Source organism: Alligator sinensis, unplaced genomic scaffold (genome assembly GCF_000455745.1).
Source record: "Alligator sinensis unplaced genomic scaffold, ASM45574v1 scaffold254_2, whole genome shotgun sequence".
Classification (NCBI taxonomy): Eukaryota; Metazoa; Chordata; order Crocodylia; family Alligatoridae; genus Alligator; species Alligator sinensis.
This window is the reverse complement of record NW_005842396.1, coordinates 392,830-420,613: the sequence shown is the minus strand read 5'-3', so window position 1 is coordinate 420,613 and position 27,784 is coordinate 392,830. Positions and strand designations below refer to the sequence as shown.

Here is a 27,784-nt window from a genome sequence, read left to right as displayed (position 1 = left end):
TAACATACATACTTAAACATACATAATTAAACAGAGTATTGGATGTTCATTTTACAAGTTCAAGTATATGAAAAGGAACAATTTAGCTCTATCACAAACAAGGCTAACTGTTGATCATTGAGATGGGGGGAGAATTTTGAGACTACTGCCCCTATTAACACAGTCCAGCTCTCCAAAGGTGTAGCAGAACAGGTCCACACCTGGGGCTACCCTCCTCCCTGCCAAAGGTGGCACCAGAGGCAACTGCCCTAGTTTCTCCCACCTCTCCCAACCACTACTACAGCTATCTGCAGAATCCTAAGGAGCTGTGTCTGCCAATGAAGTCTCATTCTAACAATGGCAGAGGAAGAAGGATGTGTGGCTATAGTTATCTGACCTACAAACCACGCCGCTCAATCATTGCAAGGGGTTAGGATAGATTCTCCTGAGACACATTGCATTTTTATATGACTGTGATCCTATATTGCTAGCTGTGCAGCTTCACTGAGAGGAATGGACCGGAAGCTTGGAAGGTGGGAGGCAGTGGGAACTGATATCCAACAGAGCTTATCATCAGCTTCCTGTTACAAGCTTTCTGCCATCCTTTTGTGGTTCCCCAGAGGTCTTACAATACTATCATGAGGCTGAACCTCCTTTTGTCCAACCTACTTTTGTCCTTTGTATAAAGTAAGGCCTACTCCACCTAGCAGTTGGGAGAAGGTCTGCTTCTGACGGGAGCTGCTACCAAGGACAATTGCTTCTGAGGACTACTGGCAGCAAAAATTGTTGCTGAGTGTGCTGCTACTGTGGGCAGAGAAGTCAGAAGCTACTGAATATCCAGGATTGCCTGGTATCCTTTACTAAAGGAGCAGAGTTTGTGCAAACTGGCTCCTCTCCCCGCTCTTTAGTTCCCTGGGTGCAGGGATTCACTGGGAAGGACTCAGGGAAAGGGGTTACTAGAGAAGGTTCTCTAGGAGAGCTAAATGAAGTAGCAGGGAATCTTGGCTTTGTGGGAGCTCCAGCAGAGAGCTCAATAAAGTACAGCTGCGAAAGGGCACTCCAGATGCCAAACACAGTGGAGCTGCCTTGGGGATGCATTTGGGGACAGTGTGATTGTTTGCAGGCATCTAGGAAAGACTGGAAAAGGGAAGAAACCCGGGTCTCAGGAACAGCTGCACCCAAGGTCCTGACAGACGACTCCATCTTCTGACCAGATGACAGCATTGCCACATCTCTTCTAAGGCAGAGCGAGCACAGCTCCTCAGGTGCTCAACTGCAATCATCTCACAGCTGCGGGCAGAGTGATTCTGTGGGGATCTGGCTGATTAGGTGTACATACCCATTATAAGTTGCCCAAGTACTAAATTTGATAACATAATTGCTTTTGCTGTATGATAAGTGTTTGCTTCTATTTGCTGATATAGATTATTATCGAGCTCATTGAAAATATTGTGTTTGTTATCTATGTGATGTGGAATCTGTTAATTTCTCAGTTACTATTGTAAATAATACATTATTGTAAATAGTCATGTAGTGTGTGGTCTGGTGTGGGGAGAACCACGGGAGAAGACTCCACTGAGTGGTAGCTCCCAGCCTGTAGACAGAGTGGGAGTTGACTAAGACCTATTGATACCCCAGGATCCCAAAAATGTAGGTGTGGCTGCAGGTAGCACTGCTACCAGGGTTACAAATACAATTGGACATCATTCATGCACCAAAACCAAAAAAGCTTACTCCTGGAGTCTACAAATAACTTGGGGAAAGGCTAAAATCAGACTTTGTAACAATTATTTGTATATCCAGAGTAACAGCAGTACACTTATCTAGGTAAGAGAATAACCATCAGTACTTTAAGGGCTTTCCGAGAGTTTTTTAATAACCAGAATCAAAAAAAAGCTTTCACCGATATGTATTGCTAAATTGTTCAAATGACACATTTGATTTGGGAACATCCTCAAGCCCATTCAGGCAATGTCCATGATAGCATGCCCAATATGGCGAACCCAATCAGTTTAATGATTTGAACAGAAAGACAACTACAGCTCATTTTAGAACAGTGCTATTTTCTGCTCCCTTGGCAAATGAGCTTTCTTCCTTGGTCTGCAGTTGTCACCTATATGTTATGGGGGTTGCTGAAATGTAAAGTTTTCCCACAATTTTCTTGCTGTGGTAGAACAGCATCTTTGAATCCCACAAACCAGATCGTGTAATATATTTGGAAAGAGTAAGCAAGTACTAAATACTAAGTAAAACTGCTGATTTTGAAACTAACTTCCCACTTGTTTAACATGTGAATTTGTACCCCTTCTCTATGGGTTATAATGTGGATCATCTTGGCTTTAAAGATATGTCTTGTGAGCATGTATATTTACATCAGCAAGCATACAAAAACCTTTCTTAGAGAAATTCCATTTAGGTTTAGCTAAAAGCAACTGGAAGTTGCCTTTTAAATGTATTTCCGTCCTAGCCAAAGTGAATAAAAATACAGCTAGTGTTCCACTTAGTGTATTAACTGTGCAGTTACTCCTGCTTCAGACCACCTTTGCATCAAAATTATTTGCCTAAGACCTACTTTTAGACTATTCATTCTAGTTCATTCATTCATAGAAATAAGCTACAGCAGGGGTTCCCAAAGTTTTTATACTGCGGCCTGACAAACCACGGCCCAGCAGTCGCAGCCGACCACGACCAAAATTTCCAGCCATGAAGAAAACAGGTTAAGAATACCCCCACCCCCCAGGCAGAAGGGGGGGGGGGGGGGGGGGGGGGAGGAGTAGGCCAAACCGTGCACTTTTGTATTAATTCTCATCCCAGCAGCCTGGCACTGCCCCATACATCATGGCTGGCCCAGGTGTGGACCTGTCCTGCTACACCTTTGGAGAGCTGGACTGTGTTAATAGGGGCAATAGTCTCAAAATTCTCCCCTCATCTCAATGATCAACAGTTAGCCTTGTTTGTGATAGAGCTAAATTGTTCCTTTTCATATACTTGAACTTGTAAAATGAACATCTAATACTCTGTTTAATTATGTATGTTTAAATATGTATGTTTGAATCGTACTGATACATAGTCTTTCTTGCTTGCTTGTAAGACAGGCAGTTTTGACAAGAGGAAGGGAAGCAATATAGGGCAAGAAGATAAGTCAGAGGTGGTATTTGCTTGTCACAGGTCCTGCGAAAGGAGCCACAGCCTCTCTGCCCAGCTCTGGGGGGGGCCGTGGTTTGCTGGTCTGCAGCCAGTTCCAGTCCGGCAGCCAGCCGACCATGCTGCGAACCAGCAGCCAACCCGCCGCAGCCCAGCACTGGGCCACGGCCTGGGGATTGAGAACCCCTGAGCTAGAACAATAGTTTTCAACTATTTTTTCATTTGCAGAGCCCTAAACATTTCAAAGGGATGTTCAGACCCCTCTGAATCCTAAGTTTGGGTATTCACATACTTTTGATTGATTATAGTCATCTTTAGCAGACCCAAAGGGGTCTGCGGATCAGAAGTTAAAAACCACTGAGCTACAGTAATGAGAGATCCTTCCAAAGTGCTGTACAATATAAGTACAGTTAGATGTGCCAATGTCTACTCATAATTTGCAAAATAAATCCAGAAGTTTCAAATAGGAATCCATAGCATTGTGGTCCCTTTGCAAACAGAAAAAAAATGTTCTATTATGTTTTCTATAGCGAGAAAACAAATGGAAACTAAGACCTGGCATTTTCTGAGGAGGTCCTTGGGACTGAGGTTTAAGTGACTACTACTGGACACCTGGTAAATCACTTAAGCATGCAGATCTTCATAAAATGATGAGTTTGTTTTTCCCAGTTACTGATTTGTTGTTCCTGTTTTGGAATTGCATCAAACAGTCTCTCTTCCCCTCAAGGGATTTTTCATTTCCACAGCCATTATAGCTACCTAGACTTGGTTACCACAGAAAGGGGTAAGGCATGGAGAAATCAAGATTTTCCATTTTATTCCCATACAGTTGAATCAGGCTGCCAGATAGCAAGGAAGTACCAATAATGTTGCATATTAATATCAGGAAATAAAAATTTAGCTAGGTAGTTTTAGCCTCTTTTGGGATGCTTTCTCATCTAAAACTATGTTCCTGAACTGCCTGGAGCACACTCAGTCAAGCAGCTGACTGTGTCATTAAAAGTTGCTTTTTAGAAACCCTAAACAAAATTGCAGTCTATGCGTTTCTATTAGGACAACTGCATGCTTGGCACCTTCCATTTTTCTGTCAGCAGCAGGGTAAAGCACTGGACACACTTTCAGTAATAAAGCAGCCAAATCAGCAGGGTGCTCCTGAGGGTCCCGGCCCTGAGACTCTTACCCCCCCACCTAACCGTGGACAAGTACAGGGTGTTTATAAAGTCCTTGTACCACTTTAAACTTTAATAACTCTGGAGATACATGTGATAGACACAAATGGCAATTGAAAGCATAATTAAGTTTTTTAGCATAGTGTGAGCTGAGCATGGGGTGAGGATCACACATGCAATTCATGAAATCACTCAGCAAATATAAAATGTTCTCTGCAAGTTGGAAAATCGCATTGAAGGATGCATCCCCAAATCTGGCGGTTATGTGAATGTCGAGATATTTGAGCTGCCTTGCGTTAAAACTTAATGAATTACGCTTTCAATCACCATCTAGTTTGCCTCTATCATGGGGACATCCAAAGTTGCACAGCACTGTAGCAGCACCCTGTATTTCCGCGACATCTCTTAAGCTCCCTAAACTGAAAGAGCATTCAGCTAAGCACGAGAGCCGGGATACAGACAAGGGGGAGGAGGCATTCCCCAGGAATGGGGAATGCAGGGGAAGGGAGCTTCTTCCACCCGTGCTTGTGGAGCACAGCCAGGCCAGCCCTCAACAGAGGGCAAAGCGCCAACCCGGCGGCCTACCCCCTTGCAGCCCAGAGCGAGCGGGCTCCGAACACCCCGCCCCTGTCACCAGTCCGAAGGCTCGCGCAGGCGCAGGAGAGTTAGCAAGACAAAGGAGCGCAAGCGCACTGCACTCAACAGGCCAGCCCCACCAGGGGCGTGGAGAGGGCGGGGTTTTGATGGGAGGGGCGTGGCCAGGGCCAACCGCCCTGGAACGTTGGTGCTGCTGGCTGCTGCTTGAGCCGTTAGGGGGTGGGTCGCTGCTCGGCGGAGGCGAGGGGGCGGAGCCACGGCGCGCAGGGCCGTAGCTGTGCGCATGCGTGCGCACTGCGCGCAGGTGCGGGGTGTGCGTGGTCGTGTGTGTGTGTGTGTGTGTGTACATAGTTTGCAGTTGTGGGAGCTGAGAGTCATGGGCTTGCACAGTTTTGCGTTTGAATCCTGTGTGTGTGCACGTCCATGTGCAATAATGCACGCACGGCTGTGCATGAGACCACCTGCACAGGTGCAGGTCTGAAGGCCAGGGGTGTATGGGCCCAGAGGGCCACGTGTACTTGCGTGGAGATTTGTCAGAGTACAAATACACACATCCCAAGTGTGCACTTTTGGGGCTTGGTGTAGCAACGTGTGTAGGCAGGGAGTGTGTGCATTGGGAGTTGGTGAAGTGTAGGAGCTACCTGCCTGTGCACAGGTGTGGGTCAGAGTGCCATGGGTGTGTGCAGACATGAGGAGGCTGAGAAGGGTCTGTGTACTTGCATAGCCACATTTCAGCATGCGTCATGCAAATGCACATGTGTTTGTGCATGTGTGTTGTGTGTGCCTGTTTGGTGTAGCAGTTTGTGTGGGGAGGGTGTGCGCGCATTGGGAAATGGCAAGTGCATGATTTCTGCCTTGCATCAATATTTTGTGAGTAGGTCACTGGCTTTGATGACCCAGGTGATCCCTTCCCATTCTGTATTCTGGTCCTTGGCTTAATTTGGCTCTAAAATAAAAGAATAATTTTAAAAAAATCTGAAGTTGTTGTCAATTGGCATCCGTCTGTGGGCTTCAGTGGAACTGTGTGACTCTAAATTAGCTGCAGATCTGGCCTGTAGAGGTCTCCACTGTTGGAAAAGCATTGTGTGTAAATCAGTTCTCCGTGTCACAATTTATATGCAGCTAAACTTTACAGAGCAATAACTGCATCTTTTCAAAGTGCTGTATATTTTGCTGTTTTCATGTAATCATAGGGAAATGGCAAGCAAGAAGAAAGAACTCCAGCTGCAGGTATAAATCTTGTTTGTAATTCCAGAGTTCAGTAGAATTGTAGACATTTTTGCAGGCATTAAAATCTGGGTTCATTTTATTTCAGGCAGTACTAACCACTCAAAGTCAATGGGAGGAAATGGTGCTGACTAAAGGTGTAACAGGTAGTATTATTTTTTTGTATTAATCTTACACACTGAAATGCATGCATCTTTTTTTATCACTCTTTGTTTTTGTGTGTGACAATCCCTGGACATATCTACAAGTGCAATGAATGTGCATGAATAAACTCTGGAGCTTATTGCTCTGAAGTTTATTGCTCCTGGGTGCACCTTTTAAATGTGCGCCCAGAAGTACAGCATGTTGAGCTGGATCAAAGCAGCCCTGCCCAGCTGGTAGTGGGACCGGGTGGGGGTGGTCAGCCTGCCAGGGGTTGCTCCCCTGGCTCAGCGTGCTTTGGACAGGCTGGCTGGGACATGAGGGTGCTTTAGCATAGAGCTAGTCTTCAGGCAGCTCTTGCACTGAAGCACCCTCATGCCCCAGCCAGCCGAGGCAACATCAACTGGCAGGGGGGGCACATGCCCCCCTAACGGGGCTGGTGTCCCCCCGACAGCCGACACTGATGCTGTTGGTAGGGCCACTGCCCAACCCCCCCAATCCCCCGACAGAGCCGCTGCCATTGGCGGCTTCTGCAGGTGCCCCTCCAGATCCCGGAGGCACCAGTTACTCATGCAGGGAAGCATCTACAGGCGTACTGCTGCACAGTAAAAAGCTCTGCAGTGGGAAACTACTTGTAAATACTGTGGAGTTAATTAATTTACTCCAGCCTAGTAGGAATACACGTATAGATGCGCGACACTTACGATGCAGCTAATTAGCCTACTGCGCAGTAAACATCTGGTGTAGACATGCCCCCTTTCTGCCAAGATATTTCTTACTATAAACATACCTTTGACATTTCCTGTGTTTTATCCATTAAAGCAGAGAATTCCAGAAACCTTCATAAAATATTCAGGGTCTATGGGTATTCTGGATAGAGATGAAGGGTTTGATATTTGTACCCTTGACTTGGTAGCAAAACAGGTATGGGCTAGATTTATCTTTCCATGTTAGCGGTAACATGCGAGATGATTCTAGCAAATGAATCCATGTGAGATTAGGCATTGCCTGGGGCGGGGGGTGATCCTGTCATTGGAAGATCTGGTGGAAGACAGCAGCTGCCTTTGATGGGATCGCAATATCTGGCAGAAGGTATAGGGATATCTACAAATACTACTGGGAGGTGGCAGAAGCTTCTTTTCACTCAGGGGGATTGTGTTATGTGTCAATAGAAAAAAGAGTTCTTCACCCACAGAGCATATTTGCTGGGGAATCTTGTAGCCCAGGGAATAGATGCCATGACCTGCCCCCAACCAACACTCATCTCTGCCACTTGTACTGGCTTTTTTGGAGTTGTTACGGTCACCCAATCCAGGCATATGCATATACAGAGAATTCTGTATTGTCTCTACCTAAATATTCATTAAAAAATAGTGATGTTATTCTTTCTCAGGCGTCTGAGATTTAAGCATTCTTCTGTATTGTCCATGAAATCTAAAACAAAAAAAACGTTGACTTTGTGCCTGGGAAGGGGTAGACTCAGCAAGTTAGTTCATTTTTTCTCTCAACTCAGGAGATTGAATTAAACTGCAGGATGGGTTTTATGTACCCATTTTTGCACAGGGGTACCTAACATAAGACAAAAGCAATTATAAAGTGTATGCTCTCAAAGAGTGCATATACTATATTTTGTATTTTCCCTGCTCCCTTCAATTTTCTACTGATTCCTCATGCATGCTAGGAGCAATATCAGTCAAATATATTGGGAATAGTCTTTGAAAAAGTAGAATACAGTAGGCAGGGAACTGGAGAGAGATTAAGAGGTAGCAGGTAAGATTGGGAGAGAGACCTTCAGGAAGCAAGTAAACAGCACACAAGGGAGAGGGTAGGCTATGGAAGGAGAAAACCAGAAAGATGCTATGGGAGAAGGCAGCAGTTATGGAGGCAGAAAAGGAAAAGCAATTAAGAGGGAAATTAGAGGAGAAATGTATGCATCTAGATTCCTCACCTCAAAATAAACTTTTATAAAGGGGGGTAGGACTTGATGATCTGTTCAGGTCCCTTCTGACCTTAGAAACTATGAAACCTAGAAACTATGAAACTAAGGGTGTGTCTACACTGAAGACTAGTATAGTACAGAGGTATCTGATCCAGAGTTAAACAGATAATGCAGGTACCAGAAGCAATCTAATCATGGCAGCCCAGATCTCTGTGTGGTCTAATTTACTTGGCAAACTAGGAGTTTTAAAAGCCCACACTGCTGTGGCTAGGCTGCTTCTAGTACCTACACTAATTAGCAAAAACCTGATCAGGCATCTCTACTATGCAGTCTGTATTAAGGACCTGCTGCAACATAATCTAGATTGAAACCTATTCTATCTATTGAAATGAATGCTTCTCACAGAAAAAAAGATTTCATAATGTAAGTTAATAACTTTTCAGGACTAGCCCTCTACTTGTACAAAATGGTTTATTTTGTAAAGTTTCTGAAACAGGTATGTTTCATTCTGAATTTTTATGGTTTCAGTAATAGATGTATATCAAGCTTGGTGTGGACCTTGCAAAGCTGTGGTAAATTTATTCAGAAAACTAAAGAATGAGTATGGTGAAGACGAACTTTTGCAATTTGCAGTGGTAAGGATATAACATCTATTTAGAACTTTAGTATCAAGTATGTATTTTTATCTTTCTGGTTATATGATGTCTCTCACAATAATACCTTTATACCAGTGGAGTGAAGGATGTTCACTATGATGAATTTGTCCTGCTAGTCTCTTCTTCTGCATCTCTCCCTTAAAGACTTTGTGCAGAGGCAAGTCAGAGTTTGTAGTGAATATGGAAGGATCCATAATCCTTTCAGAGGTATTGAGCATCAAAAATTTCCATTGAAGACCATGAGAATTAAGAATATTCAGCACATCCAAACATCAGAGTCGTTTCATATTACTTTTCGTCATTCATCTTAAAGGAGCAGAAAATAGAAAGATGAAAAATAAATAGATTTAAATAAATTTTAAAAGTTGTATAGCTACTTTAGATAATAACAATCTGGCCTTGAACTGGGAATTGGACTAGATGACCTCCTGGTGTCCCTTCCAGTCTTATTTTTCTATTATTTGTTACGACTGTAGGCAGAGGCTGACAACATTGTGACTCTGCAACCTTTTAGAGACAAATGTGAACCTGTATTTCTCTTCTGTGTTGTAAGTATAGCATGCCCCAGTTCTTATGCTTGTACTGCCTATTTTTGAATTACTATTTCAGTAGATTGAAAATAAAAAGTTGTACAAATGTAAATCATATCTTTACTCTGTCTTTTGAACCACCATTTTTCACAATCCAAATACACTTTTAATCAGGGAAAAGAAGGTTATGTTTCCTGCCTTGCAAGGCCTGTCAAGATTTGTACAAAGTAGCCATTTTAATAGTGAATCATACAGAAAAGAAAAGGTGTATTTTCACAGCACTTCTTTTAACAGGATAAGAAAATACTCAATTTGACTACAGTACAATATAACAGAATCTTGCTGACTTAAAATTTTGAGATTTAGATGCTAGTAGCAAGGGGTTCAGAATTAAGGGTTTTTTAAATAGACTGAAACTACTCTGTACAATTACTGCCATACGTAATAAAAGCATCTTTGATCTCATCAAAATCTGGGCAGTTTTACTATACTATACTTACATGTGGTAAAGCAATGAGCAGAGGAATGAAGCAGAACAAGGAGGGTAATAAAGAAAGCAGTGGGAATGGAGGACCCAGAACCCAAATGGGAAAATAAAGAAAAACAAACAGTGGATGGGAAAACCTGGGAACAAGGACAAAAGGAAGTCAAAGCCAAAAATACGTAATTTTTCATTAGGCTTTGCTCAAGAAAATCAAGAAATACCTTTAATTGGAACAAGGTCATATCCCAAAAGAGGAAAGAGCGAGTGTCTTAAAAATGAGACCAGAAGTTAAATGGAACAGTGTAAAATAGAGTGGGAAAGAATGAGAGAGAAATGAGCAGAGGGAATAGAGAAAGTGAATTTACAACTGATTATTATTTACATGATGGTCTCTACACAGTTCTGGCCACATGGTGTGAACATTAATTTATTCATGCTTCATTGCTATATGTAAGATATTGAAAAAAGACTTCAATGTAAATTAGATTCCAACTCAGAGTGTACCTGAGTGCAGTCCTGTTCCAGCTGACAATAGCTGATTGGTAGACATTTGGCTTTCAACTTGCTAGGGCAGGAGAAGCCTGGAATCATGATTTCAGACTTCCTTTGCACTGGCAAGTAGGGCACAACTGGAGTCTGATTGCTGGCCTCAAAACCGTGTGTCCTGTGGTATGGCAGGAGGCATGATTGTTGGGCTCAGATCCAAGCCATTCCTTTAAATGAATGTCTGTCTAAGCAGTCTTAGTTTTAAAACATAGTATTATGGTAATTGTTGGTAAAAAAAAAAAAAATTGAGAAATCAATTTAAATGTGCTAAACTAAATGACCTAATCTTAGCTGATAGTGTTATTTTATTCTTTATTTTTTACAGGATGGCAAAATTATAGCAATAGTGAGAGGTGCAAATGCCCCACTTCTCAGTAAGACAGTAATAGAGCTAGTGGAAGAAGAGAGAAAAATTGTAGCAGGGGAAATAGAACGTCCTGAGGTATTAATAAAATGGCTGTTTTTTTATAAAGTTTGAATATAATTGAGTATTTGTATTGCATTTGCTGGGGCTGTTCTATGCCTGGAGGGGTGTTCTTTGTTTGTTCTTTTACTCACAATTTGTTTTTACTTTTATAAATGCCACAGTCTTCATAAGATGGCATGTATCCAAATTTTTAGAAAATTCCATTTTATTTGATTTTGATTTGTGGAAGTTTTACAGGTTGTTCTGTTCATACACATGAAAGAGAGGTTCATTAACACAGATATCATGAAAACTCCTCTTATTTATTTTTATATCCTTCAGCTCTGGACATTATTTTTAATTATCTTTTTAACTCTTAGTGAAATATATACTGAAAGGGTCTTACCTCACTCCTTCCATTTGAAACAGAAGTAAAGTTCTGTTCCACTCCATAGAAATGCGAAAAGCAGATAGTAACGGGCAATAGCCCAAATAAGAAAAATTAGGCCAAATCTAAATCTTAGCACTGCCATATAGGATTCTACAGTAGATATATTCTGTTAGCATATAAAGAGAAATCTGCCGCTTTGACCAGCATTTTCAAAAATAGGAGCGTAAATTTAGGCTCCTAAAAATTTGTTTAAGCATTTCAAGTGTGTCCTGATTTTTCAAAAGTGCTAAGGCCCGTGAGGCTTAAACTTTATCTTACCTCAGTCTGTAATTTTTTTAAATATCAAAATTGTGCAGTACTGTTGCAATACTGTGTGGGTAAGTTAGCTAAATCTTACAGGGGCCTTTGGATAATTAAGAGTAGATTAGTAAGTCTCAGCTGAATTATAGGTTCCTCAAAACCCAAACATGAAAAAAAAATGGGACCTAGGTAACTTAGGTATTGTGCATTGCATCTCAGTGGGAAATGTAAATATGCCCTGTTAGAGTTGTAGGGAGGTTATCAGGGGAGGGCAGCAGAGAAGGAAAGGAAGAGTTGCTTGGTCAAGGTCATGTAACAGATCACTAGCTTAGCAGGGAATGGAACCCAAGGGTGTGTCCAGATGAGTGCGTTTTTGTGGTTTGCGGAGCTGCACATGCAGGCGTTGATGCTGGGAGATCCTGGTGTCAAAAAAACCTGCGGCAGAAAAAAGTGGGGCAGTGCATATAGCAGCACCTTGTACCACCTGAAACAGGACCCTAACTGGCCGGAGCTACGCTTTGGTTGCTGGCCTGGCTCCATGTGTCTGGATCACCTCCACTGTAGCTGTGGAAAGCCCCCAAGATCCCAGGTAAGGCTACTGGAGCCAGCCCAGGAGCTAGTTCCAGCCTCCCATACCCCACCTGGGGCAACTTGCCACGTGTCAGAGACACATGCAAAGGCATTCTCTGGGAACAAGTAGCAACAACACGCCAAGTCTCCTGGTTCTCAGTTTCTATCCATTTGTACACGCTGTCTCTATACTAGTTGTATCATTTTATCATAACAACAACCTGAAAATTGTGGGTTTTTTAGGTAAAAGAACTGGTATTTTTAGAAGAGAAAAATTCAGATGCATTTGCTGAAGGAAGCCAGCTTGATGGTAGGTATACTTCAGTTACTCTATAATGGTTCATGGAAGGAAGAAAAATCAAGAAATACCTTATTAGTTATTTGGCTGCAGGATTTTATGTTTCCTACTGACTTTCCTGTGATTCATTTGGTAGCATGAAAATTTTTACAGAAGGAGCTGATTAGGAAATGTAACTGACAGCAACAACATTCGTATACAGGGGTTTAGGTCATAGCCGTGTTGGTCTAAGGACATAGGCAGACAAGGTTCCTTGGGTGAATTTGATATCTTTTATTAGACCAACCCAAATGGTTGGAGAATAGTTATTAAGCAAGCTTTTGGGTTCAAAAACCCTTCGTCAGGCTAAGGAAGTTTCAGCAGTTGGTGTGTGCTCTTCCTGGATGGAATGACTTTTCAAAATTAATACAACTGTCTCTTGAGGCAGTTGCTTGTTTTAGGACAGTATTGTCTTTTGCAGTTTCTTTTACATTATTCATTCATTGTCCAGCCTCTCCACCTTGCATGGTAAAACTTTGTCATTCTCCAAAAAAGTAAGGATCCACAAAAGGAAAATAGATGCTTTTATGTCAAAGATTTTTGTCTCTAGATCCATACTAATCTGACTTTTTTCATGCTTTTTCGGAGCCCTTTATATTACAAGTAACAGGATAGAGCCATTAGTGATTAGAACCAAAACCCCTTTATAATTTTGTTTTGAATATTGGCGGTATTCAAGTCAATATTGAATACAAGCAAGTATAAGTGCTATCCCAGCAATTATTTCTTATGTATGATTTCAGGCCCTCTGGTGCTAACACATGCTCCCAGTAATGCTGACCTGCATCTCAAGAGTGCTATTTGGAAGTAGATTACGATAAACAAGAAAGAGTCACGTTTATTCTAGAATAATACAGTCCTCCTCATATAGCGCAATACAGTATCATGCAGAGATCCTTCAGCTAGCACCAGATGAGGTAGTCTCAGGTAGTAGTAGTAATAAAGCTGTGTAAGCAGAGTACATTGGCCAGGGTAATTATTAGGGCTGCGCGAAGCTTCAGTTGCTGATTCAATTTGGTGGAGATTCGGCAGCTGAATCTTCGAATCCAAATCGAATCAGGAGACCCTTTAATCTCTCCGAATCAAATCAGAGAGATGCAATGATTTGGACATAGACACAACTTTAAATGTTTTTTCTACATACCTCAAGGTACCACCCGGCTCGCAAATGCTGAAGTGGTGGGGCGGATGGAGCGTCCATAGGAGCGCGGGGAGGTCCCTAGCGCTCTCAGCGGTGGATCCAGGAGTGGAGCAGAAGCACTTCTTGGTCCACTTCCAGGTCTGCTGTAGAGAGCGCAGGGGGCCTGCCACCCAGCTCGGCAACTGGTGCCGCCTCGGTCTGGGGGGGGGCACCCAGGGTGCCCCCTCGGCCAATCACCGAGCCAGGGGAGTGCAGTGGGTGTCCCCTGTGCGCTCAGCAGTGGACCCAGAAGCTGCCACCGAGCACATGGAGGGGCCCTGCCCCGTGCTCCTGTGGGATGCTCCATCTGCCCCACCATCTCAGCATTCACAAGCCACACCTGGTAACTCAAGGGATGTAGAAAAAACATTTAAAGCTGTGTCTATGGCTGAATTGCTGATTTGCCGAATCAAATCAAGACAGTGGTCTGAATCAACTAAGTAATTATCCTAGTAGATTTGTTCAGAGCTAGCATGGGTTTGGAGCCATGCAGACCAGGAGTTTGCAGCCTTTTTATGCTGTGAACTGGGAAACTCACTGAAATAATTTTGCTGCAAATGATCTAATTTACATATTGGCTTTACGTATTTAAATTTGCATATATAGATATATATTTATACAGATATCTATATATATATATTTCTATTTATTTATTTATTGGGGGGGGGAGTTGCAAGAGCAGCTGGGTCTGCCTGGAAAGTAGGATGTGGGGGAAGGGGCATGGGGTGGTAGATCGAGGCCTCAGTGGTGGGGGAGGGAGTGAGGCTGGGGCAGCGGCAGGGACTGCCCTGCTGGGGCGGAGTACCAGACTGAGCTACACGGGGGGTGGCTCCCCAAAATTCCCAGGCTCCTTACAGTGGTTCCTTCCCCCTCAGCAGCTGCAGCCTTGGCTTTCACCCCAACCAGGGCAGCTGTGTCCCCCAGGCAGTCCCGGCACTGGATTCCTCTTCCCTACCACTGTTCAGAGCAGCTCTTTGGCTGCCCTGAGCAATCCTGCAGGGACTTGCTGCTGGGTCCCTGCACGGAGTGGGGAGGTGATGCTGCCAAGTTTCTTGCTCCGGCCCCAGCCCGCCTCACCTCCCGCGGATCCGGGGGCACGCGTCCCCCCACCCCCACCATGCCGTCCTGGGCACAATGCACACAGCTGCAGGAGCTGCCCATGCCTCCCAGACGAGTTGTGGCTGCATCCTGCACTTGCCCTTGCCTCAGCAGCCCCACTCCCTCCCTCACTGAGGAGGTCTACAGGAGCGGGGCTAGTGCCACGGCTCAGCAGCCAACCCTTCACGGCCTGGTACCAGGCTGTGGCCCAGTGGTTAGGAAACTCTGATGTAGACATGGTCAAGTATCCATATTATTGTGAGACATTTTAGAATAGCTTTTCTGAGCAGTTGGGAAAAGGTATTCAATCTCAATGTTTGATAATACATGTTTATACTGATACTTCAGGACTTCATATTACAGAGAGTATGATCCCAAAACACCGATGGATTCATTAAAATGAAGAAGTTGGAGAAATCCAGATGTATATACAGAAAGTAATTTAGCTTTTGTATGTAATTTGGCAAATATATTAATAAATATACATACAAAGTTTACTTTTTCCTTTAGAAGGAGTCGCATACACTGTTGCAATTATAAAACCTGATGCTGTTACTGATGAAAGAGTGGAAGAAGTTAAACAAAAGGTAAACAAAACGAAATATGATGCTTGTTTCATTTAAGTTCCAAGGTAGTGTGATGGGAGACTACATGGATACTAATTGAGCAATCTATCCTATTAACATACAAATGTTGTAAAAGTGCATGAGTGCCTACAGGTAGTTAAGTAATATTTTCATATTCATTAGGAATGGTTGTGTATCTGTCACCACCAGTCTTGGGCTAGTAGAATTAGTACAAATTGCATTATTTACTAGTAGACTTTTAATAAATGTACATATTGAATAACATTACATTTTATAAGACATTCACTTATTTTAGCAAGAGCCGTACACTGGAACCTAGGCAAGTGCTGGGGTTAATGAAGAAGATACATTTGTGATATTTCATCTTGCTTCCAAAACTAGTCATTTTTTAGATTTATGGTAAGAATTTATAGCAAAGTAATAGTACTAATTTTAACATGTTTTCCTCAAATTTTACCAAACCGGATGTCTGATCTGTAATTACAGATTATAGAAGCAGGCTTTGGTATTGCAGCAGCAGAGGAGAAGATTCTAACTGAGGAGCAAATTAGAGAGTTCTACAGTCATAAGACAGAACAGGTAAAAAGTTTACACAAATACAGGCAGCTGTATTTATAGTAATGTCCGTATGGCATGTAAAATGTTAATGCAATATGATTACTTCCAGTGGAAAAAGATTATTCATTACAGAGAGAGAAAATAAAGAGATCATCTCACCTCTCACTAGTTCTTCAAAACAACTCCTGCACCGTGTCTCTGATTGATGGCATTCTAATTTAAGTAGCAGTACTGTCATTGTTTATTATTTATATTACCATAGTATGTAAGTCCCCTAGTCATAGACCAATACCTCATTGTGCTAGGCATTGTTCAAACACAGAACAAAATGCTAGTCTGTGCCCCAAATAGTTTACTGTACACATATAAAACAGGGGCATAATGGGATACAAAAAAATGGGGATGACAAAGAAATAGTGAAACAGTTAGCACTGTAAGAAATAGTCTCGGTATGCTAGTAGTTTAACAAATATCTTGTGATTTATAGACATTGCGGTGAATGAGAAATCTGAACAAGCACTTGAAGAACGGGATGCCTCTGTGATATATATGAGTAGTAATATAATATGCTTGGAATTATAAACTGAGTGGAGTAAGGACTCTTTCAATACTTAATTAGAAATGACATATGGGAGGGTTAGGTTACAAAGAGACTTGGGAGAAAAGGCAGATAACTTAAGTGTGATACTACAGCGAAGGGGAACCAATGGTGGTATGCAGAGAGAGAGATGACATTGTCAAAGCAGCAGGCTAGGAAAATGCTCTTCTCAATAGCATTCTCAAATGGCGTTTGTCAGGATCAGAGAAAAAATATGCTTGATTAATTGAGATATCAAATAATGAGATTCTGGTTAACATCTTTGCTGTGAGGATGGGCAGGCAAAGTCATACGTTAAAGGTGTCCTAAATAAAAAATCTGTAAGAATTGCACATGACCTGGAAGTAGGAACCTTGAGAGATCAGAGTCAAAGATGGCACCCAGGTTTGTCAGCCTGACAAATGAGATGATACTGTTGTCCGCAGAGACCTGAAAAGAAGAGAGAAAAGAAAGCAAGTAGGTGTGGGGAGGAAAGATTTATAACTTTGTTTTAGCCCTGTACAATTGATACCTTTTTCAGACATCTACAAAGGGCAAGATTCTAGATTGAACAGAAGAGAACAGGTCTGGAAATGGGAAGTAGATCTTCAAGTTGTCTGCATGCTGATAGCAGGTGAATTTGTGTCTGGATGAGATGACTAAGCTGAAGATGAAGAGAAGAGAACCAAAAAAAGATTAAGAGACATAGCACTTGGTACAAACTGCAGTATTAGAGGTGCATTTTCCCTGACAGCCAATGCTGAAACAGAAAACTAACACCAAAAATTAATTCACAAGGGTCCAAGAATTGGGAAATCAGTTATTTCTTCTTCACTGTCATTAACATATAATTCTACTGTGATGAGCAGAGTGGATTTCCCCTAGTAAAAGAGGGTCTCTGGACTGAGCAATTCCCACCCCAGTACAGCCAATGCCAGACCTGAAAAGGGAGAAGAAGCAGAGATAACCTGCCTCAGGCAAAGAAGAACCAGCAAATGAGATAGCTGTATTGACATGATAAGAATGAAGTAGCAAAAACTATCTTGAAAAATGATTGGGTAAAAATGGCATTGACACTCTTTTAGATTAGAAATCTGTTTTAAAGTCATGGTTCTGGGCTTCATTTACTACTCTGCAATCCTGTTTAATGTTGTTAGGATATATAGGTGTAACCAAAGACAGAAGCTGAAGATAATAGAATTGCCTTGGTATAACTAAATACAGAAACTGATCTCTAGAATCTATGTAATCACAAAGAATAACGAGACAAAGAACCTGGCTGGACTGTCAAATGCACTATTATATTTGTAAGCCTGGTAGTTAGATAAAACAGACTTTTCAATCAAGTTTTACTTTTGAAATCACTGAGTAAACATTGAATCAATATTCAACAGCATCATTACGGTCTCAGTATGTATTGTATTGTACCATTCTGTTCACTTCTAATTCTTTTTATGTATATACCATGCAAACCTCTGTATTCTAAATAATTTATTTTGAGAGAAAATTATTTGTAGACTTGCAAAGCTTTACTATACTTTCAAAAAATCAAACAGATACAGGGATGTCTAGAGATAGAATAATAGAGAGAAACTACATTGAAAACCATCACAATTCAACTAAATATTTCTTGCATATTATCCAATCAGAAATAAATGGAAAAAATATTGTTTGATCCCAGGTGGGAGTTGTTGGCAGGGAAAAAATCCATGCTTGTTAAAGCAAAGAGAGAGGCTTTGAACAAAGATTGTCAATAGGGAAGTAAATAAGTAACTTAGATTCATAAAATGAATTCCATTACCTATACACAAAAATGGGTCCAACTTATGGATAGACATAGGGAGGTAGCTTTTCCTAAACAACTTCCATTGGAATGAAGACCATGAAGGAGGAAAAAAGAATAGAAAAGAAATGCTTGAGAAAGTTCTGAATAACCCAAGAACACTTTGGTGCTGTAGCCTATGCATACTATTTTTGAAGTTTTCTAAATACGGAATGAAAAGGCAATATATTTTTTTACATTATATCATGTACTGTTGTCCATTTAACTACACACATCACATTTAGTCGCAACTGCTGTCCAAAATATTTTCTGTACTCAGTTAATGGGTTGGAAAAACACATGGCACAAAAGTTGTGCATTGTACCATAATTTCCATTATGTCATGATCTTATGATGGTGGCTATAATGGGACTAAAACAACCTTATTCTGTTTCATGGGATTTTGTATGTAAATACTGTTGTAAGATACAAGTGAGCTATTTAGTATAGTTTGATTTCTGATAGTGAAGCCAAAGTTCTGTTTGTACTTCATAGCTAAGAAATTGTATTTTTTTAGCCTGATTTTGAAGATTTTGTTCAGTTCATGATGAGTGGACCATGCCATATTCTGATAGTTTGTCAAAAGCAAGCAGCTGATGATAATATTCCTAACTGGAAAGAGCTAAGTGAATCAGATGAGAATCTACTTGAAGAGTCTGAGTCCCAAAAGCTAAGCAGGTAACTGAAAAAAATCAGATCACACTGTTGTGTTTCATTCTGTTATGTGATTACTAAATGATGACTCTTACAGAGATTCACATTGTGAAATTCCTTTATATGCATAGGTTTTCATCTGTATTGGATAATAAAAGTCTTCTTACATGTTACATATAGGAGTCCACCACAGCTGCAGTCCCAGCACTTGTAGGGGTACAGGAACTCTCCCCTCAGCATTTCCTGAGAGAAGAGAATAACTAGGGCACTCCCTGAACTAGTCTGCAGAGTAGGCTGGCTGTACAGAGGGAGCACAGATACACCTAAGAGGTGTGGTAACCTGCACAGTCACATTCCTGGACACAAAGATGATTCATTTTAACTAATGTGTGTTTCACCTTTGGACCAGTCATTGTAGTCTGCTAAACAATACAATAAAGTCTAGATAATCTGAAAACTGAAGCTCTTTAAGCATCTGAAAATCAGCATACAAATCTAATATTTGTTCTGCACAAGGAAGAACTCAAAGAATTCTGAAGTGCGTAAAGTGTCACTCAGCTAGAGTGCCTTGCCAAAAATCTTGGAGATTTGAATGAAGAGACAAATTTAGGCAAAGAGACTTATTGAACACAGTATTAATTTAAATATTATTTCAAAAAACACCAGTTGTTATCATTTGTCTTTTCATTTACAAATGTAGTACCCTTCCCTGGATTCATTTCTTGTACCCCAATACTATATTAGTTTTAAGAACTACATAGTGAACACATAGATAGCTGGATAATTCTCAACTATAAACATGTGACAGTTAAAATGCATTCCTTTTACAAGGAGTTCTATAGTGATGTGATTTCAGAGATTATGCTTTTACAAACCATAAAATTGTCAGTATCATTTTTTGTTCACTGACACACGTAAGGGGATCTTTAAAGGCAGACAAATGGAAGCTTTACTAAACTATAAAAAGTTGAAAACTAGTTGAAAAGCTATATTTTCAACAGGCCAATTAGAGATGCATTCATATAAAAAATGTAGATATAGTCATTTAGATTTATTATTTTTCTCTTATTAGGTTGGGAGAAGTCTTGGAAAATGAAAATATGTTAAATGTATGTGATGTCCAAGACAGCATAGAAGAGGCTAGTAGGCAACTTGCCTTCTTTTTCCCAAATTTTGGTAAAAAGAAGACAGGCCAAAATGCTGAAAGAACATTGGCTTTAATTAGACCTTCTCTCTTAAAGGAAAATAAAAGTAAGTGATGATAAATACATTTTCCATTTGCAGTAATAAAGCCATTTGATTTTAACTTTAAAAAGCCTAATATCTTTTAATCCGATGTTTTTGTATTATTTTCTAGGTTCAGTATTGACAGTGCTGCTTATTAGAAAAATATGATGTGTTCATTCCATTCTACCTTTACAGGCTTTTGTGTGAATACTATTTTATTTCTTAGACTATTTCTTCAAAAATTGCCTTGGGGATATAATTCTGGTTATGCGCCTTCTAGAAAATCAGTAAGATAGGTTTATTGCATTTAAAATCTATTTAAATAAGTTTTATTTTCTCCTAGAACAGTTTAGCTGGTATCTCTAACCTTCAGTGATTGAGCACTCAGTGTTCCAGGTCCAAGGCAGCTTTTTTTGGCAAGTCTGAATAATATTTGACACAGATTTTCAGGACTGCTGCTTGAAAATCCTTTTAGGCATTTTCATGGTATTATTCTCTTGATCTAAAATCTAGTCCTGATATATATTGTTTAAGAATAGTTCTGCACATTTCCAGGACCTGATTCTACCACCTTTATTCATGTAAACAGTGCTTATTGTGAAACTTAGTGTCATAGAACTAAATTGTAGGTAAGACCTATTATCAGTCTTCCTTTTTGATTGTTGTAATGCTCATTAATCTTTTGGAACACTATTTTTTCGAATACAAGACAACTTTGAATTTAAAATCACCTTCCAATAGTTAGATTCTATACATTGACAATTTATAAATTTGTTATAATTTTCCATGTATAGAATTTCTTTACTGCAGAGTCATCTTAAATTTTTCCCTGTCCTTCTTGCTGCTATATCAGAGAAAGCAGCAGAGGGATGGGACAGGCTGCAGGGGGGTGGGGGCCAAGCAAGCAGCCTGACCCCATCCCTTGCCTCTCCCCACTTGTCTCCCCTGCAGCCTGCTCCCCCCCCACCTATTTCCCCTCCCCTACTGCCCTCACAGCTTCTCCCCCTCCCCCCCGCCCCAGCCACAGCTTTTGCTCACTCAGTCTATGCCCTCCCACCTGCCTCCTGCAGCCTCTGCCTGCCCCCTGTCCCCTTTGCAGCCTCTAACTAGTCCCTCCATCCCCCTACTGCACAGGGTAGCTGCAGCACCAGCTGTAGTTCCACAGATCTATATCCCACCTTTTCCTACTTCTTTTCTGATTATTTTATTGAAGTGAGAACCAGTGTAAGGTCGGTATGAGCTGTCTTCTTTTATGTACCCAGTCTCCAAGACCAGTTCTATATCTTTAGCAATATCATTGCCTCCAGCAAACTCATTGAAACTGCCCAAGTAAATAATAATTTTACTTGATACAGTAATAATAAATGACAAATATAGCTTATTTATAGATATATTAGACATTTCTGTCTGAGTCACAGTTAACTTCTCGCCTTTGGCTAAAAACAAACAGTCCCTGTTTCTCTGATAAGAATAACTTGGATACTGTAGCAGTAATTCTGTTTCTGGACACAGTTAGCAAGCACACTTAAAGTTACAGTGTGCCAAACCCACACTGGCTGTAAGAAAAGCAGTTTCAGGTTTCATGAAAAATAACAATAACATTAAAATGAAAAGCTGCTGTAATTAAGAACTCCTATGTTTTTCATGTTATCCTTTACAATAAGTAAATAAAGTTAAGATTAATATTTTCCCACTAGGGTATATTAAATTAGGTACCAAAATCATGACCTAGATATCCTCAGGATGGTCTCCCTTGTGTCTGCCAGCCTATCTTCTTAAGACGGTTTGCATATGGGAAGTTTTTTAAGCAAGGCTGATTACCAAATTACCTACACATAAGCAATGTAGTTTTTCTAGGTGTTATAGGTGGTGGTATCATCAGACCCTCATTTAAAGTCTGATTTAAAGAAGGTTAAATCTATACACTTCTGAGATTTCTGGCATTGCTTCTTTTTAGAAGGATTACCTATAATAAGCATGCCTCACGTCTTCAGGTGTTCAAGCAACAGTTATTAGGATCATAAAAATGTTGCTACAAATTATAGTTCTTGATAGTCCACTGTTAAGCTAATTATTTTGAAGGGAAAAATTGTTACCAATATGACTGGAAAAGCCCTGTTAGATTTTTTTCCCCATATGTATAAAATGAAAAAAAAAAAATCTCAGGACAGAAATACTTCCTTTTTTAATAACTAGGTACTGTTCTGCAAAGGATTAAGGATGATGGCTTTACAATTGTAATGCAGAGAGAAGTAGTTTTAACAGAAGAACAAGCACGAGAGTTTTACAAAGAGCATGAAAACGAAGATTATTTCCCAACACTTCTAGAACAAATGACCAGGTATTCTTTGAAAAGCAACAAATTTGAACATTCACAGGTACATTAGATAAAGAGAAAGATTATACAGATTGATTAGATAGATACCCTACATATCTAAATGAAGTATAAGGAAGCCACTGTCAGAACTCCCATTGACTTCAGTGAGGCTGTCATTTCATGTCAGTAAATCTACAGCTTACCTTACCTTAAATATTCGGTATTTTTTTCCATTTAAATTACCTTCACTTGCTGACAAAAAAAATGTAATGTTTCACTAGAACTTCACCTGTTCAAGTGACAATTGGATTCAAAATCTCTGATATCAAAGTCCTTTTTCCCCTCACAAATTTGAATCCTTTCATAAATCATAATTTAAGGTTTTTAAGAGGCTTTATAACATTAATCTTCTTACTTCACAGTGGTCCAACTCTTGCTCTTGCATTAGTACGAGAAAATGCTGTACAACGCTGGAGAGATCTGCTTGGCCCAAAGACTCTTGAAGAAGCTAAGGAGAAGTGTCCAACCAGGTAATATTTGTAATAGCTATACATTATTCATAATATACAAAATATGCAAAACATTATGCATGTAAAATCCATCTAAATGAATACTACATAGTAAATAGTGTAACTATAGTGCCATCATCTGGAAAGTCAGTTCTTTCTACAAATTGTTACAATTTTCTTGGATTATAGATTATAATGTATACAGGAACAACTAGATTTTTTTTAAAACCTAGCTAATAAATATTGCTGAAAGTTTAGTAAAATTTGTACTTTGGGGTGTTTTGAAGAAAACAAAGGGATTGTTTGTACCATAGGAATGGATGGCATTTCCTGGGTCACTGAATCCAGTCATCTGTGTTTGCAGGCAGGCATTGTTCAAACATTACTAAAAATTGCCCTTTCAAACTTCAAGCATCACAGCTAAAAGGCACAAAACTCAAAGCTCTAAGAACATCCTACCAGCCTCAGGTAAAAGCAGAGACAGGGCACAGCCAAATGGTGGAGAAGTAATTGGTTAACTTAGAGAATTACAGGAAAAAAACACATTCTACCTTGAAGAGGAAGGCAAAACCTTTGCAGTCCTTACCAGTCTGACCTAGGGGAGAAATTCATTTCTGGCCCCAAATGTGATGTTTGGTTTGACCATGAGCAGGGAAGCAAGATGATAGACCTGATTAATTTCTATAATTTGCAGAATTAGCTGATGATTATTTTCTGTGAGAGTGAATTATTTGATATTACTTTAGTACTCTTACTCAGATGATATATGTGTTTAAAATAGTTTCATTTATTCTCTTTGTAGAATAGATTCCAGTGTTCTAATAATATTTGGGTAACTTTTGTGTCAGTACAGTGATTATTTATGAACACATTTCTATTTTTGTAAACAAATAAATATGCTGACTTTACCTATTTAGGATAAGATTTATAATGTTGAATAGTTGTAGTAGTATCAATATTTGACATCTATTACACTATCATTGTTCATCGTTAGGTAAAACCTTATTAGCTTTTCACCTTATGGGAGTTAGTGAACAGTTTAATGATTTCAGTAAGGATTTATAGTTGAAATTAGATAAAACTGCAGTAAATCTTTAAAGTCCAATGACTTAGTTAAACAGGATCAAAAATATTCCACAGTGAGAAGTTGACTACTTTCTGATAATAGCAGAAAACTTAAGGTAGAACTTTCAAAAGTTCCTCCTAAATCTGTTGAAAGCCAAAATATTAATTTAAAATGTATAGATTCATCTCAAAGGTTTTGTGAGTACCCATTCCATCTTCATTGTCCACCTCAAAAAATAATATAAGTTTGGGTGATTCCCAGGGTTAGAATTAATCCAGTGTACATTTTCAGACTGCTACATCATTGAATTTCTTTGCTGTCTTAATTGCTAGTTTACGTGCAGAGTATGCAATAGACAATGTACCTCTCAATCAGCTGCATGGCAGCTCTTCACCTGATCAGGCTCAGAAGGAATTAGATTTCTTCTTCCCTATGGAACACACTTTGGCAGTAATAAAACCCTCTGCTCTTAAGGAACATAAAGGTAAACTTTCCAAAACATGTAGAACATGCTTGCGCTTTTCATTCCTGAAAAATATTATCAATGTATAATTTGGAATAAACTGTATCAAATGCATTCTTTTTTATTTCCTAAATACTTTCACTGTGCTTAGTCCCATTCTGCAGGGGTTAGTAAATGCTGAAGCGGGTTTATAATGGCTATTTTATTAGCAAAATATTCTGTGGTTCCTTCTCACTTCATGGAGCTGGTGGGGAGCTAGACCAGGATCAAAATGTCTTTGTGCCTCAAGTTGGGTATTGCCTTATCTAATTTTTGAGCATCTGCCCCGGGAGGGCAATTCAGAATGACTCAGTTAAGCATCAAGGATCTCCCTACAGTTAAATGCAAGACTTTAAAGGTGCCTAAATAACTTTCATAGGCAATGAGGAGATTTGGCATCTCCAAAGGATGATTCAGAGATCCTGGGCCTATAGAGAGCCAATAGGAAGTTTGTTTTTACTGCCCAACTTATTAGGCACCTGGATAACAGTGTCCATTAAGCATCTCTGCTAACTTGCCATTTACATCTAGTGCCACTTCTGAGATAGCCATGTAATGGATTTCTGAAGAGAAGCTTTCGGAGAAGCCTAACTTTTGCCCAAAAGCTTAATGGCTAGAGTACTCAGAAGTGGGTCACCTGGATTCTAGGTCCCATTCATCATGATTAAATCAGGGGTGTCAAAGATACAGTTTGTAGGCCAGATTTGACCTGTGGAGCTCTATGATTCAGCCTGCAGTGCAGGACTGGTCTGGCCCAGAGTCCTGCCAGCCTTATGTGCTGCGTGTAGTGCACATGCTAATTGCAACCACATGCACACAGTCTGTGCCACATTATCGTGTTGCACTGCATGCAGCGTACAGGGCTAAGGCATGGACTTTGTGGCAGTCATGGGGGGGTGGGGGTCATGTACTGCCTGCACCAAATTGGCCCTGTGCACTGGATCCCTGTGTACTCGGTTTGGCCCACAGGTTGGCCCTGCACCCTTCATCCACTACGAGGGGCCAGATGAGTTTGATACCTCTGATTTTAAACCCACCTCCCATTTCCTAGCCCTAGCTATTCAACAAGCTGTGAGGACATTGCCCACCTCTCTTGTGGAAACTGGGCCACTAGGAAATCAAATGTATAAGAGTCCCGAGGACTAAAGGAGAAAAAGCAAGAGAGAGTCTGTCCCTGTAGGCTAGTGGTTACAGCACTCCCTGGGAGGAGGATAATCCTAAATTTTCATCCCTGCTGCTAAGATTCGGTGCTTTTGCCACTGGACAGGTTAAAAAAACTTAAATAAACCTGGCAATAGAAATGGAACTCTTCTCCAAGTTGCGGTCGTAGAGGAGGGCCACCATCATCACCACTGGTTTTGAACTAAATTTAGTACTTCTTGTGTTAGGGTGGGGATTTCTGCCTATTAACAAAGGCCTTTTCCAGAAACATAAGTGTAATTTAGTTGCCTGGGCTCCTAATGGGTTTTATGACTGCTTTATAATAATAGCTGCCGTGGTTATTTGATTTTAAATTACCCCATTGTCTTTGACTCTCTCTTTTCCTTGTTTGGAATAGTCCATAAATATCTTACCAGGTCAACTGATGTGTGCAATGTCACATTCTAAGTATCCAATCAGAAATAACAATATGTATTTTCATGTTCTTGATAAAAGTAATTTAGACTTTTTTTGTCACTTCTATGGAAATGGATTATGACATTTAAATTAAAATAATTTATTGTTGGTTTTAGAATATGTTAATCCATTCACCATATTGCTTATGATTTAAGATTTTTCCAGGTTATAATTTCTATATATACTTTAAAGAATAACTATTTCAAATAATAAAAAGATTGTTTTCTTCCTAGATGACATAATTCGAGAAGTTACAAATGCTGGATTTATTGTATCGAAGATGAAGGAAACATGTTTTACTCATGAAATGGCAGAACAGTTTTATAAAAATCATGAAGGGAAACCTTTTTTTGATCAGTTAGTGAATTGTATGTCTGAGTAAGTGTCTAATTGACAATATCATGCTACACAATGTAGCAGTACAATTTTTGAATTTATAAAGCAAAAAAAAGTTTTTACTACTTTTAGGAAGCAAAGTATAGTAAAATGTAGGGAGGCCCTCAGAAGTCCAGACTACTTTGTCATTTTCTCTGGGAAATGTAGTTCAAATGTCAATAGTTACAAGCTCACTATTTCTTACCTTTTTGGAAGAGTGTTCTTTTTCTGAACTGAATTTACACCTGCAAAAATCTCTGGCTGACAACCTATGAGTTCTGTTAAACTGTGTTGTAACTACTTTTTTTTTTAATTTGTTCTTCAAAAAGAGAGAATCCCAACTGCCACTATGCTTTTTCTTTATGGACCTTAGACCAAATGATTTATCATAGCACATATTATGGTAACTAATGATGAAACTGAAGTTATGGGCTTAGAATAGCTGGAATAGAAGTTCAATAAACTGATTTAATCTAAATCATTTAAATCTGATACTGCATCCATCCAAGCTTATCTAAACCAGTTTCAGCCATTTTGAAAGCAATTTATATTCACTGAACTTCTGTTGTGTTACGGATTTGAATTGTATTCAGATCACTTATACTGGTGTATGTGTAATTTCTGTCCCTAAAAGGTCATACAGAGACACGCACGGAAATGTGACTATCTTGTTATGCTGTGTGTATGTTGGAGTCTTTTGATAACGTCCATCCCCAAACCCACACAGCTCATTTTCACCTACCTCCAAGGTCAAACAAATGATTCCTGACGTAAAAAAGAAACTGTTTTCCCAGGAGTTAAATTCAGCCCACTATTCAGCACAGAAATCAGTATTATAGTCTGCTTTGTAGTTCCAAAAGTCTAAATTTGCTCATGATCTTTAAATATCTTAATTTTTTACAGAGGTCCATCAATGGTAATGATCCTATCTAAGGAAAATGCTGTGGAGGAGTGGAGGCAATTAATGGGTCCAGCTGATCCAGAAGCGGCAAAAATGTGTTCTCCCAATTCAATTCGAGCACAGTTTGCACAAGATATTTTGCGTAATGCAGTTCATGGATCATCCAATAAGGAACATGCATTGAAGAGCATTGAATATGTATTTGGAGAAATTAATTTGGAAAGCCTAAGTCACAAATAAGATACAGTTTAACAGTTAAAATTTATACCATAAGACAGTTATTTCCAGATATATATCTGTGTTTATGCTATATAAAAGGCACTAATAAAATTATTTCTCCTTATTAAAATATTTTGTTACCAAGTAGTAACATTAGAG

The 27,784-nt window shown here is 40.0% G+C and overlaps 1 protein-coding gene across 3 annotated transcripts; it reads left to right on the top strand.

Moving 5' to 3' along the window:
- Positions 1–5,155: 5,155 nt before the first annotated feature.
- Positions 5,156–27,784, top strand: NME8 (NME/NM23 family member 8). 3 transcript variants are annotated; one of them, XM_006029743.1, is made up of 16 exons: positions 5,156–5,193; positions 6,083–6,119; positions 6,205–6,262; positions 8,725–8,831; positions 9,329–9,400; positions 10,738–10,854; positions 12,323–12,389; positions 15,208–15,281; positions 15,768–15,860; positions 18,756–18,916; positions 19,965–20,143; positions 22,316–22,460; positions 22,859–22,966; positions 24,344–24,495; positions 26,364–26,508; positions 27,409–27,784. In XM_006029743.1, the coding sequence occupies exons 2-16, from the start codon at positions 6,087–6,089 to the stop codon at positions 27,644–27,646; spliced, it is 1,749 nt and encodes a 582-aa protein (XP_006029805.1). In that variant the 5' UTR covers positions 5,156–5,193; positions 6,083–6,086; the 3' UTR covers positions 27,647–27,784. The 3 variants fall into 3 exon arrangements, with proteins under 3 accessions (XP_006029805.1, XP_006029803.1, XP_025067033.1); XM_006029741.1 differs by having other exon boundaries at positions 15,205–15,281; XM_025211248.1 differs by lacking the exon at positions 9,329–9,400 and having other exon boundaries at positions 15,205–15,281.

What these genes read in the sequence shown, in the direction of transcription:
- NME8 (XM_006029741.1), top strand. Translation starts at nt 6,087, where the DNA reads ATGGCAAGCAAGAAGAAAGAACTCCAGCTGCAG. An exon ending in GCTGACTAAAGGTGTAACAG is followed by an intron (nt 6,263 to 8,724) that starts GTAGTATTATTT and finishes TTATGGTTTCAG; the next exon opens with TAATAGATGTATATCAAGCT. An exon ending in TCTCTTAAAGGAAAATAAAA is followed by an intron (nt 20,144 to 22,315) that starts GTAAGTGATGAT and finishes TTTAATAACTAG; the next exon opens with GTACTGTTCTGCAAAGGATT.